The sequence below is a fragment of the Cervus canadensis genome, chromosome 2 (genome assembly GCF_019320065.1).
Source record: "Cervus canadensis isolate Bull #8, Minnesota chromosome 2, ASM1932006v1, whole genome shotgun sequence".
Lineage (NCBI taxonomy): Eukaryota > Metazoa > Chordata > Mammalia > Artiodactyla > Cervidae > Cervus > Cervus canadensis.
Window position 1 is genome coordinate 101,244,611 of NC_057387.1, and position 17,872 is coordinate 101,262,482.

At 40.1% G+C, this 17,872-nt stretch overlaps 1 protein-coding gene across 25 annotated transcripts in view; it reads right to left on the minus strand.

The window, feature by feature from the left end:
- MACF1 (microtubule actin crosslinking factor 1) overlaps positions 1–17,872 on the minus strand; it is a 337,865-nt gene that overhangs the window by 82,831 nt on the left and 237,162 nt on the right. For 23 of the 25 annotated variants that reach the window (XM_043461815.1, XM_043461824.1, XM_043461814.1 and 20 more), the window contains 9 exons: positions 14,755–14,921; positions 13,332–13,488; positions 11,368–11,485; positions 8,327–8,389; positions 7,457–7,698; positions 6,508–6,637; positions 5,555–5,754; positions 2,379–2,874; positions 223–1,694 (listed from right to left, as the gene is read on the minus strand). In XM_043461815.1, coding sequence (XP_043317750.1) covers positions 223–1,694; positions 2,379–2,874; positions 5,555–5,754; positions 6,508–6,637; positions 7,457–7,698; positions 8,327–8,389; positions 11,368–11,485; positions 13,332–13,488; positions 14,755–14,921 — 3,045 coding nt within the window. The remainder of the gene's footprint in view (positions 1–222; positions 1,695–2,378; positions 2,875–5,554; positions 5,755–6,507; positions 6,638–7,456; positions 7,699–8,326; positions 8,390–11,367; positions 11,486–13,331; positions 13,489–14,754; positions 14,922–17,872) is intronic. The other 2 variants (XM_043461825.1, XM_043461807.1) reach the window with 1 other exon arrangement.

Here is a 17,872-nt window from a genome sequence, read left to right on the forward strand (position 1 = left end):
CTATAAACATTAAAATAAATTAGAACAGAGGAACATTCAACCCAGTTGCTCAGAAGTACAAGAGACTACTTAGTCTGCAAACTGTGTGCTCTGGTGTGATGGAAGTAAGACTAATGAAACCAGAGACAGAGTGAAGATGCACACTCAATCGGTCTCCAAGTTACAAGAAAAGAAACACACATATCAGACAGGAAAAGGTAAAAAAACAAGGGCAAGGCTTACTTTAAAATCTGCTAATTGTTGGTTGATGACATCCACCTCGGTCCCCACGACCCACTGGAGGGCCTCCCCCTCCTCTGCTGCTGTGGTCATGTCATTGAGCGCTTTCAGCTTCTGATAGAAGTCCTCCACGCGGCCCAGGGTCAGCTCCAGTTGCTCCTGCCGAGCTCGGCTCCTCTCGGTAAGTTTGCTGCACTGTTTGCTCAGGGCTTCTAACTCCCTCTTGAGACCCAGCAGGTCCAGAGTCCCCTCTTCCTCCAGCATTTGACGGCACTCTGCTTCTGAGGCCTCGATGTCCAGCTTGAGGGCTTGGATCTTGTTAAGGAACAGCCGCACATCCTCGATCTGGGACTGGAGGCTGTCAGTGTCTCGGCCGATAGCACCCATGCCATCCAGCTCATCGTCCAGGTCTGCCAGCTGAGAAAACATTTCTCGGACGCGGCAGTGAAACTGGCCAATCCCCTCCAGCTTGTTCTCCATGGCCATGCAGCCACTGTTCACTCTCTGCTTCACTTCTAGGAACTCCTGCTGGGCAACCTCAGCTTGATGGAGAAGGTGGGAAGCATCAGATCCATCCGGGGCATCCTCCACCAGGCCCCGAGTGAAGTTCCGCAGGTAGTCCACCTGGGGCTCCAGGGTCTGTAGCACCTCCTGCTGGGCTCTCAGCTTCTCCAGGTTCTTGTTGCTGCAGGCTTGAGAGCCAAGGGCATCAAAAATCTCAAGTTGGTGTTTGGCCCCTTCGACTTTCTTTTCAATATTCTTAAAACTTTCCTGGAACTCCTTGAGCCTCTGAGTCATTTCTTCAAGGGACCCTGTTTTGGCCTGTAGCTCTTCTGTGATGGAATCCATGTTCTGGTTGATACCAGCCTTCTCATCCCGGATGTCATCCTCATCTGTTTCTGAAGAGTTGATCAGAATGTCAGCAGCACTGTTCAGGATTTCCAACAGGGAGCGGCGCTTCTCCACCTCGCTCAGCATAGCCTTTGATCTGAGGAGATGGGACTCCAGCTGCACGGGATCCAGAGTGACCCGCAAGTCAGACATCTTGGCCTTACAATCTTCTATCCATGGCACCAGGTCTTCCACGTGCCACTGGTATTTCTGAGCCTTCTGCAGACAGTCCTTGAGCCTGGACTGTCTGTCTGCGGTTTTTTTACTAAGCTCTTCCCAGTGGCTCTTGAGCTCTACCAGCTGGTTTTGTAGAGTCTTCTTCTCTTCTCCAGGAGGCACAGAAAGCAGCAGAGATTCTCCTTCTGCCACAATCACCTCGTAGGAACCACTGTGCTGGTTAAGGCTCTTTTGAAACTCTTCATTCTCCTGTAGCTGAGACTGTAGCTGCTCCAGCTTTGCAGAGATTGGGCGGTTTTTTGCTTGCTGGCTTTGTTTGTCATCCAACCAGGTTCTCAGCTCATCAAACATTTGCTGGAACTGCTGGGTGCTGGCAAGAGCTGCTTGGAGTCTGTTCATGCGGTCAGCTGAAATGAGAAAATCAAATTTAAATCATCAAGTCTAAACATGGCATTTAAAATGTTTCCTGGGAGTATATGGTCTAATTGTAGGAAAATGAAACTGATGCTAACCAAGGGTCTACCTAAAAGAAGCAGAACTAAGTTCTTTCATACACTGTATCCTATTCAATCCTCACATCAAGTCTGTAAGGTGATCTAAGACAAGTAAACATTTAACTTCTAAGCTGGTAAAATGCCATAAATGTCTCCAGATAAAGAGGCAACAAATTAATAACAAAATTTTTCTTGTACAAGGCCATCATAAGACGTCTAGAACGTGTTCTAATTTTGTATATATGGTATATATGTGTGTACACATAGAATATAAATGAGTATCAATGAAAGTACGTGTGTAACTGTACCTGTAAGTGCATCTAAGAGCATGAATCTCTACCTGCTGGCTGGATTTATACCAGCACTCTTGTCTTTGGGATCATGGTATGTAACACCATGTAAAGTCATTGCTCATGACAAGTCAAATGTGTGATGACCTCGGCAGTCCTCACTGTAGCTGGACAAAGGGGTAGGGTCACACCTTTCTGAGTCCAAAAGCTACTTAAGGGTCACCTTAGATTCTTGGGACCACGAATCCACTCCTTCTTTTGGCTTGCCACCAATGATGGCAGCAGTGTGTTCTTCACCTCAACTCACCCGCAAGGTCTTCTAAACCTTGGAGGGGCAGGGCAACAGTCTCCAAACGCTTCTTCAGCTCATCCTTGAGGTACTGCTCGCCAATGAGTGCTGACAGCTCATCGCAGAGTGTCTGCGCCTCCTTAATCTCCTGGTCTAATTGCTCCACGTCGGATCGAATCTCACTGGTCTCCTCCAGCTGCTGCTTCACAGCCTCGGGTTGGGTGCTGATGGCCGACTGGCTGCTCAGTCTCTGCCCAGCTGCCTTTACTTTCTCTGATAAGTCCTGCAGCAGCTCCTGGTACTGAGTGCTTTTGACAACAGCTTGGTCAATTTGGTTGGAACGGGAATTGAGTTTGTCAGTCAGCTCAATCCACTTCTCATTGATGCTCTGGAGCTCCTTCTGCACTTGGCTGGTGGAAGCAGAGGCATCTCCAGGGCCCGTTAGGATGCCCTGAGCCGCCTCGTTCAGCTGCTCATGCTGCTGCCTGCGTGCTTCGAATTCCTTCAGCATAAACTGTGATAGAAATGACACCACAATGTTTAGATAGAAAACAGATCTAAAAACAGTGTCAAAACACAAACTGATTTTAGATTGTGCCAAGTAGTGCCAACTCCTCTTGAAAATAAAGCAGAAAACTCCAAAGACCAGGCTACTAGGAAAATGTAGTATCACTTTTAACAGCTGTTTAATTAAAAAAAACAAAAACAAAAACTTATTTTGAAAGGATCATTGATTGTGTCTATTTTATTTCTCTTCATTATTTGTCCTACAGTGTTTCAACATCAGTTACTAAGGTCCGCCTTGGTTGGGAAAACAAAGTTTGTTGACTGGATTGGCACTCGTCAGCTCCGCCAGGCAAAATCCAGGCCTCTGAATGAGGAGCTTGAAACTCTGGGTCCCACAATGAACTATGTTACTGGCAGAGCTTGCCATTTCAACTCTAAGTGCCCTGTTTTGCTTATTTCCTTTCTCAAATTTCCAACAGCACATATAAAGCTATACATTATAATAAAGCAGAATTAGATAAAAAGCTTCTTTAAAGCAAGTACTATTCCTTTTTACTCTTTTCTATCCACTGCTTCACTCATCAAAGAAATTAAGATCCCAGGTTCTGGAGTTAGACCTCTGGGTTCAAATCCTAACTCCATCACTCACTAAGCTGTATAAACTTAGGCAGGTTTCTGAAAAGTCCCCAGCTTCCTTATCTGTAATACGAGGATACTAAAGTCCTTACTTGGCTGTTGTTGGGATTAAATAAGAAAACTTATGGAAAGTACTCAGCACTTATACTGTGTAAAAATAAATATGCCAAGGACTAATAAATCTGCCAAATAATATGCCAACTAATAAAGAAAATAAATATGCCAAAATACCTCAAGGACTAATAGATGTGTAAATAATGAACTATAACAGAATGTAATAAATTGAAATGCTAAAATGCTGACGTGAACGTGGAATTGTGAAAGCGAGAAGTAAAGGGGGTGAATTCCTCCGGGGATGACAAGCGCAGAAGAGGGAAATCAGGAAAGGCTTCCAGGTGACACCAAACAGTACACGCGTTCTCCCGGGAACCAGAGAGTGAGGCCGGTCAGAGGGGGGCCTGCGAGCAGCAGAGGTGCAGAGATTCTGAGACCTGTGAGTGCAGTGTGTTCAGGAAAGAAATTCTGGTGTGGGAAGAAGCCTGCGTACGTGGGGGAAGAGCTGGCAAGACAAACTGGGACTAGACTGTGGAAAGCCTTATGCACCATAGTGAGCAGGTATTTGAATTTTGTTCAATAAGCAGCCAAGAGCCACAAAGGCATTTTAATATATCCAGATAAATGATTTAAGAGGATAACTTGATAATTGTATGGAGGATAAACTAAACCAAGAAGCCCTTCAAGGGGCTGCTGTAACGGGAAGAGGCCCGAGATGTAGCCTACTAGCAAGTAGAGTGGAGAAGAGAGGCTTAGAACAGTGGTTCTCAAATTGGGGTCTGGGGGCCCTTAGGAGTCCCTAAGCCCTTGCATGGCATCAGTAAGGTAAAAACTACTTTCATAAATACTAAGATGTTGTCTACCTTTTATGATTCTTATTTTCTCATGACATTGGATATCACAAAGACTGAATGCAGAGGCAGATATGAAAATCTATGAGACTATTCTATTAAGCGAGACATTAAAAAGTTATTTATTTATTTATTTTTGGCCACAGCTTGCAGGATCTTAGTTCCTTGACTAGAGTCTGAATCTGGGCCCTAGGCAGTGAGAGCACACAGTCCTAACTTCTGGACCACTAAGGAATTCCCAAGTCAGACAACATTAAAGAGATTTGCAAAGATACAAAATAATGCCATTCTCAATTTTTTATATTTTGGAAAATATTCTTTCTTCATAAAAATGTTTATCTATGTTAAGTGTTATGGTTGTATCACTATAATTTAAAAAATTAATTTGTAAATGCACATTTAAAAAATTCCCCAGTGTTTTCATACTGGGGAAATTTCAAAATGAATAGATATCAGTAGATGAACACAAGCTTTTCGGGATCCTCAATAATTTTTAAGAGGGTAAAAGGATTTTAAGAGCAAAATGTTTACTTTTGGAATGGACACCAAAGGATTAGAAAACCACTGGATTAGAAAATTTGTACGTAGATTAAATAGGACTTGGTAATTAATTGGAGGCAAGGGCTAAGAGAAAGGGTTCAAAATTAGTCTTAGGGGACTTAGTGGGCGGTGAGAAGATATAGAACAAGGAAATGTTCTAGGCAGGACTTCATCAGAAATGACATAAGGGGACCAACCTACATCTCACAGATCCTCAGGATCTCAGGTCCTACGGCCTGATCAGCAGAAAATCTTTAAGTAAAGCCAGCAGATATAAAACCCTGCATGAAGTAATGTGAATCACTACCATTGGGGATTGAAAGTAAAATGTGCTTCTAACATTTAGTCAGAAGTTCCCATTCTACCATCTGCTCTTCTTACTGCCTCGGTCAACAATATCAACAATACAGTTATTGAACATTTGCTATTTGATAGGCACCATGACAAAGACCATACAAGCATCTCATTTAAAGTGAGGAAGTAGAGACTCCGAGAGGTTAAATGACTTGTCCAGGGTCATGTGAATCTACCTGTTGAGAGCAGCATTCAAACCCAGGTTCGTGTGCCTCTGAATTCTTGGCTCAAAAGCTGTCAGAAGTTGCTCACCTGGACCTGCTGCTTTTGTGCATTCAGCATGTTGGGGTCAATAGACAGGGGGCCCAGCACCCCCATCATCAGCTCTTTCTCCATCAGCCAGGGCCGGAGCTGGGATTCTGCAGCCTGGAAGCAGGCCAGATGACTTGCAGATTCCTCCAGCTGCCTTTGCCGAGCCATTGTCACCTCGGTGGCCCTTTCCCATCGGGAATCTGTGCAGAGGAAATGAGAGAATGGATTCCTTTATCCTCATCAGCCACTAGCCTCGTCCCTAATATTCTACAGGAAATGACCCCTGGAGCATTATTTAATTTTTTTAAGTTAAAAATAACCTGCATTTAATTTTAACTAAAGTCACAAACAGTTTTGATTCGTGACTATGGTGGTGGTTGTATGAAACTAGCCATGGGATAAAACTTCAGAGAAATCGGGTGGAGAGGGAGGTGGGAGGGGGGATCGGGATGGAGAATATATGTAAATCCATGGCTGATTCATGTCAATGTATGACAAAAACCACTACAATACTGTAAAGTAATTAGCCTCCAACTAATAACAATAAATGAAAAAAAAAAAAAAAACACTTCAGAGAAGTACATACGTATACATGTAAAATACCTTATGCAACATATATATTATTTTATAACCTGTTTTTAAACTTACTAATTAAGGACAGAACATCTTTCACGCCAATAATTTTTTTCATACCAGTACACATTCACCTACATCATTTATAGTTCATGGTATGAGTACGGTATGTGTGCGTGTGTGTTAGTCGATCGGTCCACCTTGAGTGGAGTCTCTGAATTTTTTCCACGATCAGGTTCATTCTCTAACCCTACCTGCCCTTCTTGCTGGCTTATGACAATTAACAAAAAATAATTCTTGTTTACTGGGTGTGCTGAAAGCCTATATTTTTTTGAGGACAAGAAATTTAGTGAATTTGTAACACCCTTGTGATAACATACTGAGCTCCTCTTGCATTTTCTTCCAGTTTTCTGCTTCTTGTGAGTTGGGATATGTTATCAGTAATCCAGCCAGGGCTTCCTTTACATTTTGGACTTTCGGAGAATTCTGTTCCAATTCAGCCAGGAAGGCCTACAAGAAAGAACATCACACATGCCATGAGATTTCTGGACAGGAAACAAAGCTTGGAGAGTAGGGGAAATGACGGAAAGATGGGGCAGCAATTACAGGCTCAACTTCTGATTCTCTTCATGACTTGTTTCATGACTTTAAGATACCTAACCTTTCTGCTTGAATTTTTACTTAAAAGGAAAAGACAGATGGCAAGATCTAAATTTCTTTTATGTAACATACATTAGGTAACACAATAAGAAAATAACTAATCCCTATAAACTAAAAGTGTCGGGAATTGATCCTGATCATGATGATGATAACGTTGATGCTTATGCAGTTGTAAAAGATGATATGCTAGGCTCAAATGGAATATTCAAATTTGGGGAGAAAATTGTTTACTGAATTTTTTACATGGTCTTATTTCTTCCACCATTTTCTCTAGACCTACATGTCAGTCTTAAGAATGAACTGCAATCATGGCAGTTTAGATCCCTCTAAACTGTGCTTTGATGGGATGTTTTGGCTACACCATCACATGGAAAATGAGATCCCATTCTCTAAACTGATGCTTCTGAGGAGGGCTATTGTCCTTACTCTCCTTCTGCAAACAGATCTGGTTTTGCTTCTCAATCTGATTTGTAACAATTTATAATTTCATAGGCAAGAAAATTCTCTGGGAGAATTTAGTCATCTAAGCATTTGAAAATCAAACACTCTGCTCATCATGACTGGGTGGTTGGCCATGTCTCCTTCTCAGGCCCCTGGGCTCAGGCAGGAACATGAGTACAACAGCCCTTTCCTCTTAGTATCGCGATGCAGCTATTATGACCACAGTACCTTGTTAGACTCAGCCTGGGCTCTCACTGTCTCTGTCTTGGTTGGAGATGAAGAGGCATCCAAGCCTTTCAGGACTTCCTCTTTTGATTCCAGCCACTGCAGCACCGAACTTGCCTGCTTCTGAACTTCTTGCATTCTGCTGAGGACAGCCTGAAGGCTTTCCTGCCGTTCCCGAAGCACTCCCCCAAGTTTCTCATATTTCAAGTTTACATCTGACATGTCACACTGGATTTCCGTCAGATCTAGCATCATAGAAACAGAAATCAGACTGGGAATAGCTCTCAAGTATCCCCACTGGTTTCTCACTAAATTATTCATCAGGAGTAAGTACCTCTCCCACTCCTTCTAGTGAACTACAGATTATCTTCCTGCTAAATCACATAAAAGTTTCTGTTTACAAACAAAAAGCAAAAGATCTCTCATTAACCTGCTTTCTGATTTTGGCATGACATACTCAGATGTATAAATAAAATACTAAGTAAACACAGGAGCAGCAAAAGTAAAGGGAGTGAAGGATTTGAGGCATTCTTCTACTTCTTTAAACTACAAAGAAAACTTGGTGGGGAGTCTGAGGGCTAGATTAGACCACCTCTAGTATAACTTCTTTATAATTCAAAGATTTGCATATATTTTCTTCCAAGTCTTTCCCTATTGGTCTTATCTAGTGGTCCAGTTTATTTGCTTGTACCTTTATTTCACTGGCTGCCAATCGGTTTAGCCTTTAGTTAGCAACAAACAGGCATCACGGTTACTTCTCCCCAGATTCTTACCCTTAAACCCATCCTAGCAGCAGTCTTTCCACACACACGGAAACGTACACAGATACAAACATGAACACTGTCCTAACACCCAACAAAGAGGCACGCTCACCTTTGCAGGTGTGGTATCCGTTTACACTGCCTACAGAGCTTCCTACAGAGGGCAGTATGGAACCTGAGCAGAAGGACAGAGAGACAAACAGGGCAAGACAAAACGTGTTAGGAATACATACAGGCACCGAGTTTATTCTTTGGCACTCACTGTAAGCTCAGCTATCAGGAAGTTAACACAGCACAAGACAACATACTCATGGAAAGAGACACATCATTTTAGCTGCCAGGCAACAGTGTCACTAGGGGTGATTCAGCTCCTTAGCAGTAAGATTACTAATCCTTTCTAGAGGAAATCCAAATTCCCTTCTTAAATCTCCAATTTGAATTCTTTGGACTCTGCCCTAATTTTGTGAAGCAAGTATTAGCAGAGTGACTAAGTCTTGAGACTGATATCTGACATACTTCGGAATGAGGATTTATAATATAGCCAAAAAGGTTCGACTTTAATATCAATGTTGCTCAGCATAATAAAAATAAACAGTAAGTACAATTAAGGACATAAAAAGCAGCATTCTTTTAGTAAAGACATAAAAGTGAGCCCTTCTTATATTGTTTCAAAAGACTCCCCCCCTTTATTTTTCATGACTTTCTGCTCCCTTTCCCCCACCAGAAGACAGAAATTCTAAGTGCCAATAAATCTGGCTCATAAAGATTCCCATAAATTCTGTTTAGGGTCATTGGTTCTGTTTCTAATTACCACAATTTGACCTATATTCTCCCCAAGTTGATTCCTTATGTTTCAGGAGTATCCCAAGTAAGTAAAAACCAGATCATGCAATTACAAAGATTATAAAGAAATGTGAAGAATAGTCATGACATAATGTAACATTCCAAGAGCTGACTAAGACTCTGACATGCACTAATTTCACTATGGAAAAAGTTATGTGTGAGGTTATATTAGAAAACAGTGATTGCAAAATTTTTAAATGTTAAAATTATTGTATTTTCAATTAAAAAATAGATCAAACACAAAGATCATATTCCACTTCAGTGTGGTGATGGCTAAAAAGAAAATGGACTAGTAATTTCGAGAAGACAGTCTAGACAAGACTGTCACTAACTCAGTACGTGAGCCTTAAGCTATGGACAGACTTCAATATCTTCTCTGGGATATGAAGATAATCTTGTCAGCGTTCATGGGGTTATAGGTGACAGGGAGTGAGGCAGTGTATGTGAAAGCACTTTATGGAGCCAAAAGAGCTCACAAACGTGAGGAACTAGAACACTCACGGGCTTTCAAAGGTGGAAGAGAACTTTAAAAGCACTCAGGGTAGTGATCTTCACACTGGTTTTCAAAATAACTAGGAAGGTGCTTTAGGGACTCTGTAAATATTTGGTTTAACTTTAAGATTCAGCATATATTTCTAAGTACTTAGAAATGGCAGTAAAACATGCACATTCTATCACAGTGAACACCACATTAACCCAGTAGATACAGTCAATTATGCTGCTTTTTGGGGAGAATAAAGGAGCTCCTGCACCTCTGTGCATACACTTAACTGCTTTCTGAGGGTCACTGATGGGAAAAATTGTAGTTCTTCTCTAAGTCTTTAAAATATTCAACCTGACACGTGTCCACTCTATGAGTGGAAAAACATCTATAGCACATGTGTATTACATAAAATGACAAAAAGGCTCAAAGCAGGCTCTCATCAGGTAGAACTGTGTAATAACAGAATTCTTAACACTTCATATAGTAAAGTGAACTTTTAAAAACTTTTGCCATCATTTGCAGCTATTTTTCTGTGTGAAGTGTATTTTTTTGATACAATGCAACCAAGAAAAAAAATGGAGAAATAATCAAATAATGAAGCAGTCATTCAAAAATTCTTTTCTTTCCTTCACATTTCTATATTTACTAAGATAATCTCAATATTAATTGATGAATTGATGGATCTCATAATATATAAATGCTATAAATTCACTTATAAGGGAAATTTATGCCACCAAAATATTTGTATTTGTTTTATAGAGTATAGTTCTATAGGAGATTTAATTTTTAAATAGATGCTAGTAAAAATGTTTGAACAATCACTGATTCAGTTCAGGAGTCAGAAAGCTTTAGTTCACCAGCAAATCTGTCCCTCCACCTATTTCTGTATACAAAGTTTTACTGGAACACAGCCACACCCATTCATTTATGTATTGTTTATGCCTGCTTTTGTGCTACAATGGCAAAGACATGTAGTGTGACAGAGACCATATGGCCCACAAGTCTAAAATATTTACTCTATGGACCTTTAAGAAAAAGTTTGCTGGGTGATGACACAAAAGTCAGTGAACTTAGAAGTTTAAGTGTTAAGAAAATAAAAGTCACCAATTCCCTGAAATGCTGTCACTTCTAGGTTATTCCAAGACATCTTTAAACCTTTAGGATACAAAAGGAAGCTAGCCATTCTCAGAGGGGAAAAAGAAAGCAAACTTCGCTCTTACTATTTAAGGGACTATGGGAGTGCATTAACACAGTCTGGTAATAAAACCTAGGAGATCCCAGTTAACAACCAGCAAGTGACTGTGAGCTCGGGTTGCATTTGTCTGAAAGACTTAATTTGTAGGCAGAGACTATTCATATATCTGGGCACACTCTTTGTATGTACTTCCAATAAGTATGCCAGTTTCTGGTATTCCAATACTGACTCCTAAAAACCTAGCTTCTCCCAAGATATGCTTATACCCTCCAGGGCTGACCCCAATTTAAAGCTAATGCATAGCCATGCTATTCACATATTTAGAAGAGGGAAATTCCTCAAGATGGAAAATCCTATTTAAATCCTTCTATGTTCATTTGTCAGTTCTATGTGGGCCAACCAGTCCCTTTACTTTCTCCCATCATGGGAAGAGATTTCTATAAAATGGAGCAATGTTACAAAGCAAAAGGGAAAACAGATCAGGTTGAGGGGGAAGACTGCCTCCTTTGTGAAGCCTCCTTTGTTCTCAAATCCAACCTTGATTCTAACTTTCATTAAACAAGGGGTCATCATCAAAGGCCAAAGGAAAGAATGATGTTTACTCAATACTTTTTCAAGAGCCTGCACTCACCGGTCTTGGCTTGAGAATCAGGTGCTGTGATCTCCATGATGAGATTTTCTAAAGAAGTACCTTTACAATTGATTTCTTCTACCAAAGTCCCCTTACTTGTCCAGTCATCTAGAAGACCCTGTTTAAATAACAAAATAGCAGAATGTAATATCTGGAGGCTTTCTCCTCATAATTATGGACACCTGTTCTACATAAACTCCCCAAAGTTTTGATAAGCATTAAGTAACCATTTTCATTTATTCAGTCATTTCAAGAACTTGGTTTAGCCAGCCAAGGAGAATGATATCCTGGAATACTCAAGACCTTCTCATTCATTCATTCATTTATCAAGCAAAAAAAATTTTTTTCCAGCATTTACTATACACCAAGCATCATGCCAAACACTGGGGATACAAAATAGGATTATGACACAGTTCCTAAACCAACAGCTCAGATTATCAATTATAATGTGATACGTGATATTACAGAAATATGGAGAGCCACTAGACTCTGAGCTCACAAAAGGAGACACATCTATCTGCCTGAAAGGAAGAAAGCTTGGCATTAAGATAAAGAGTTTGCCAGGTGGACAAAGGGAACACTATGCATGTAAAGAACATAAAGGAAATGGTGTTGGAAGATGAGGTGCTAGATACTGAGATGTAGAGAAATACACAGAATCATAGACCACACTTTGCATTTTCAAGGGAACTTTATATTGGGTTTGAAGTCAGAGTTCTAACCATCACAGAAAGCCATTATGAAACAATGACATCTGCTCTAAGACAGAAGTGTCTGGTAGTGTTGTCTCTAAGCTGTGAACTGCCTGCTACAGAGTAGAATTTTACTCCTTTCCCAGAAAGGACATGATCCTAGCCTTCAACCCCTTCCTCCACACTGAATTCCTACTTAGTTTGCTTTTGACTTAAGCTGCAGAGCAGCAGCAGAGAAAGACACAGAGCCATGAACATCTGGCAAGATCATGCGCCGAACTTCAAACTGAACCTTGTCAGTTCAGACTTTGTCAGTTCTTTTATTAATCACTCTTGATTCCAAAGAGCCACAGTTCTCAAACTGTGCACTGACTCATAGGATATTTTAAATTTTTTAGGGAAAAACAGTGACATCTGTTGGACACCAGGTGAACAACTACTGTTAAGCTGTTTGGTTCTGACCACTTAGCAAGTGAGGTTTTTTAGGTTTTGTTTTTTCTGGCCTTGAGGTGCCATGAAAAATGTCTTGAAACATAAATGGCACCATGAACCAAGAAATCAGGGAACCTTTGTCCTAGGGAACTCTCCACAGCAAATGCTCCTGGCACCCTCTCGTGAAAACAAACTCTTCTCTTTCATCTATTCAGGATAAATTCTGTTTTACTAAGAAAATAAGGACAAATGCATGAGAGTTATGTGGAGGCTGGTTTCAATACAAATAAGGAACATGTTAGAGGTGCAACTAGAGCTGGATGACAATGAATCAAGATAGCAGAGAAGAGATTTTGCAGCAGATGGGAGAAAGGCGGGTACTACCCTTGTTGCTGTCTTTCCACCAACCGACTCTAACTTTCCCTTAATTAGTTATAAAGAAATTCCCTCAATTTTCTGATCACATTTCTGGTCACTTGTTCCCATATAATTGTCTAATTCTCAAACACTCTATGAGAGTGTAAGCTTCTCAAGACTGGACTCTGATGACCATCCTTCCTATGACCTACCACAGCATGACAGGCATCCCCCTAAAGAGCTGAAACTTTATAGCTATCATTCCCAGATTTTTTTTTTGTTCAAATAGGAGACGTTTTGGTGCTCAGTGCTTGGACAAGGGTAGGCGGAACTCACATGAAGAGCATGGAGGCACTGCTGTTCTGATACAGATGGATAACTTGGGTTTCTCACACCACTCCCCCACCACAGATTGAAATGAGTACAGACAAGCTTCCAAACTGCTGTCTAGCCTGACTCCTGGAGATCCTTTTGTTCACCTACCTTCAGGTGTTCAATCTGCTTTTCCAGCTCTTTAGTACTCATGAAAGTCTCTGCAGGTGGAATATTCCCTTCAGTTTCCTTCAGCCATTTCTGGAAAGTCCTAACCAGCTTCCGGAATTCATCCAATTGCTCCTGGCAAGATGACGCATCTTCCTCTCTGTCAAGGGAGACATTTTGTTACTTGCCAGATGAAGCTTTGTAAAGAAGTCAACTTGAACTAAAACTAGGTTCATTCTAGGACTCTAGGCATCAGTTTCCTAACAGAGCCTTCCCATCTCATAATCTTTTCCATGGCAGCTCTGGCTAAACAACCACATATAATGTAGGAGAGCATCAAACTAAAGAATCCGTTGCCCTTGTTTGGACATTTCTGGGGAAAGGAGTCTTCAATCTTACTCGAGGCTAAAGTGAAAGTGAGAAAAACTAAAGGGAGCCTGCTATTTAGGTACTGTGATACAATGGAAAGAATGCAGGCTTTGGATCTCAAGTCCAGCTCTGCTACTTTTTAGGTCTTTGACTCTTTTAAGGCCCAATTCACATGCTAATTCCTTTAGCAAGGAAGATGCCAAAACTGAGGCTCAGAGACGTTAGGCTAAGCACACCCATGAGTCAAATAAATCAAGGAGAAAGAATTCAGTTTTGAAATTAAGTTTTGGAAATGGTCACATCTGTTAGACTTCAGACCAGAGATCCTGGTTCTTCATATAGCTAAAGGCCCTCTGCAGAGGGAAAGAAAGACAAAACCTGCTTGGCCTGTGTCCTATCCCCTTTGCCTGCACTAAATAACCTGCTGCTCACAGTGGTGATTTGAGCAACTGCTTTCCTCTAGTCACTAAAGCAGTCCTCTGCCAAATCGAGATATTTATAGCTAAACCAAGAAAAGTCTTATCAAACTTTTAAACCCACATGAGGCTTTCTGAGGAGGGAATTATAGCTTTTCAACAGTGAGCCAATAACCTGAAATCAGCCACTATTATCAGACATTCCCATGTTTGCCTTTAAGAAGAATCCAGAAACTCCTTCATAATAGCAACTGAAATGTGGTCAAAACCAGCAATGTGAGTGCCAAATAACCTCTAATTACATCTGCGAACTCTCTTCCATTTTTTCTCATTATTTCTAATCCTACCACAATCCTTCTTGCTGTCTCAGATTTGTTCTGTTTGGTCCATGTGACTTGGGCTTTCCCTTGTACAAAGGGGGAAGTGAGCCCCATTATTGAGAAGGAACTCACTATTTACTAACAGAAAGACCACTAAGTATTATGTAGACTGAGTAGCTTTGTCTGAAAGAGGTACTTTCCAATCCCTCACAGCTCAGTAGCAGAATTTTGATGCTATCTTTTCTGGTGAAGGAGAAGTCATCTCATTCAACGGCAAGAACAAATTAGCTCCATGACACTGACACACACATGAAAACTCACCTTTCTTTAATTGTCTTCTGTAGCTCTGTGAAGTCCTTTTTGAGGTTCTGCACCCTGTCTTGGTGCTGGGACAGGTCCAGAGCAAAGCCACAGGAGCTCAGGTCAGTGACTAGGTGCTCAAGAGTATCCAGATTCTCCTGTTGGTCTTCCATTTCCAAATTGAGCTCCTGTCAAGCAAACAAGGAAATGTATTCAGTCCTCTGATCTTTATAAATACTTAAGACTCTAAAAGAATGAAAGGTATCTAGATTAAACCTGGGACAAGTTCTCGCTAATCTGTAGAAAAAGAGGGAACACGGACTTCCCTGGTGGTCCAGTGGTTGGGGATCGCTTGCCAAAGCAGGAGGCATGGGTTTGATTCCTGATTTGGGAAGATTCCACATGCTCAAGGACAACTAAGCCCATGTGCCACAACTACTGAGCCTGTGCTCTAGAGCCCAGGAGCTGCAACTACTGAGCCCGCGCACCCTAGGGCCCATGCTCTCAACAAGAGAAGACACCACAGTGAGAAAACCATGCACTGCAACTAGAGAGTAGCCCTCACTTGCTGCAACTAGAAAAAGCCCAAATGCAGCAGTGAAGCCCTAGGGCAGTCAAAAATAAAAACATTGAAAAAAAGGAAAAGAGGGAATAAGAATTGAGCATGTTCGCTGTGTTGATTGCTAGATCAAAACATAAAATACATAGGATTTCTCCAATCCACTTGAGAGTGGCTGGAAATTACAAAGGAGCCTCGTCTCCTTCAAACAAATCTTTAAAGAATCCAGAGGCAGCATGACAGAATAAAAAGAATGTAAGTTTCTGGTGTAAAAAAGATGTGAAATTCAATCATGGCTTTGTCACTTACTAGTCTATGATCTTAAGCTATTAAACTTCTCTAAGCTTTCATAGTCTGTCTATTCTTTAAAACAGGTAAATAAACTCTTTACTGTTATTTAACACTGTATTGAAGATATTGGCCAATGCAGTTTGGTAAGAAAAAACATTTTGTGGCAAAATAATTTGAAAAGAAGAGATAAAACTATATTTGCAGATTACATGAAAGTATATTTGTAAAATCTCAGAGAATCAACAATATAACCAGATTGAAAAGTGAAGTAATCCAAGGAGGGAGAAGAATATAAACTCAACATATTAAAATCATGAATAACACAACAGCAGCATAAAATTCCACAATTTTAGGAATCAACTAATAAGAAATGTACAGAACCTTTACAAATAAAACTTTAAAACATGTCTGAACAACATGAAAGCAGACCTGTAAAAATGGAAAAATGTCCATAAAGATGTGTGCATGTGTGTGTATATATATATGTATGCATATACACATTGTGAATAAGTGAAGTAATATGACCCAAATAAAATGTGACCAACATTTTTCTCTAAGACTGATAAAGTTGATTCAAGTGTTCACATGGAAAAATAAATGTACAATTACAGCAATGAAAAATCCTAAAAAAGAAAAAAATGGGGGAGATTAGCCATACCAGATAGTAAAACATAGCATAAATCCTCTAGAATGTTAGCAGAAAGACCAGTAAAATAGAATAGAAAATCAAGAAACAGACTTGAATACATGTGACATTTTGTATATGATAAAGACAGATTCTCAAATCACTGGAGTAAATACAGATTTTTTCAAATAAATGACATTGGGAACAACTAGATAGAACTTTGAGAAAACATAAACTTGAATTCATACTTCATATATACTTCAGAATAAACTTAAATTATTAAAGTATTAGAATTTTAAAAAGAGAAGAAAAAAAAAAAAGAAACCATGTAGGTAGAGTTCATCATAACCTGAATGAGGCAAAAGGCTTTCAAACTGACCAAAAAATACATCTTCAATGAAAGAGTGATACCTCTAGTCTCAAACTATACCATAAAGTGACTACAACTATACTACAAAGTAATCAAGACAGTGTCGCACTGGTACACACATACAATAAGACATATACATCAACGGAACACTATAGAAAGCCCAGAATATAAATGGATAAAGATGTGATACACACACACACACACACACTGGAATATTACTCAGCCATAAAAAGCATGAAATCTTGCCATTCATGACAACATGGATATATCTAGAGTGTATGATACTAAAAGAAATAAAGCAGAAGGAGAAAGACAATACTGTTGATCTCATTTATATGTGACATCTCAAAAACAAAACAAGGGAACAAACAAAAATGAAAACAGATTCACAAATACAGAGAACAAACAGGTGGTTGTTAGAGGGAAGAAGGGTGGGAGAATGGGAGAAATAGATGCAGAGAATTACGAGGCGTAAACTTCTAGTTATAAAATAAATTTAAATCACAGGGATATGACATATAGCATAAGGAATATGGTCAATAACACTGTAATAACTCTGAGTGGGGACAGATGTTTACTAGCCCTATCATGGTAATCATTTCATACTGTATTGAAATGTCTGAGCCACTATGTTGAACACCTGAAACTAACATAATATTGTATGTCAACTATATTATTTCAATTAAAAAAAAACTGATAAAATCTACTGTGTAAAAATTTTACATGACCAAAAAACATCCTAAGGAAAGACAAAAGACAAACTGTGAGAAAATATGGCACAAATGAACGTACTTACAGAACAGAAAAGACTCACAGATATAGAGAACAGACTTGTGGTTGCCAAGGGGAGGTGAGGTAGGGGAGGGAAGGACTGGGAGTTTGGGATTAGCAGATGGGAACTATCACATGCAGGATGGATAAACAACAAGATCCTACTGCATAGCACAGGGAACTATATTCAATATCCTGTGATAAACCATAATAGATATTAAAAAAAAAGAATGTCTATAACCGAGTCACTATGTCATCCAGCAGAGATTGGCACAACACTGTAAATCAACTATACTTCAATTAAACAATTAAAAATAAAATAAAAATGAATAACAAAAAAAGAGAGAGAGAGAGAGATTTCCTAATCCTACCCACTGAAAGGACCGAGAAGCAATGGCATCCTAGTGGCTCATGCAGTATCTGGATTTTGATGTCTAAATATAACTGTCCCGTAAAAATAGGCTTCCTTGGAGAAATAGGTGATTCCAGGTGTGGGACAGGGAAATTACAAGATGACCATGAC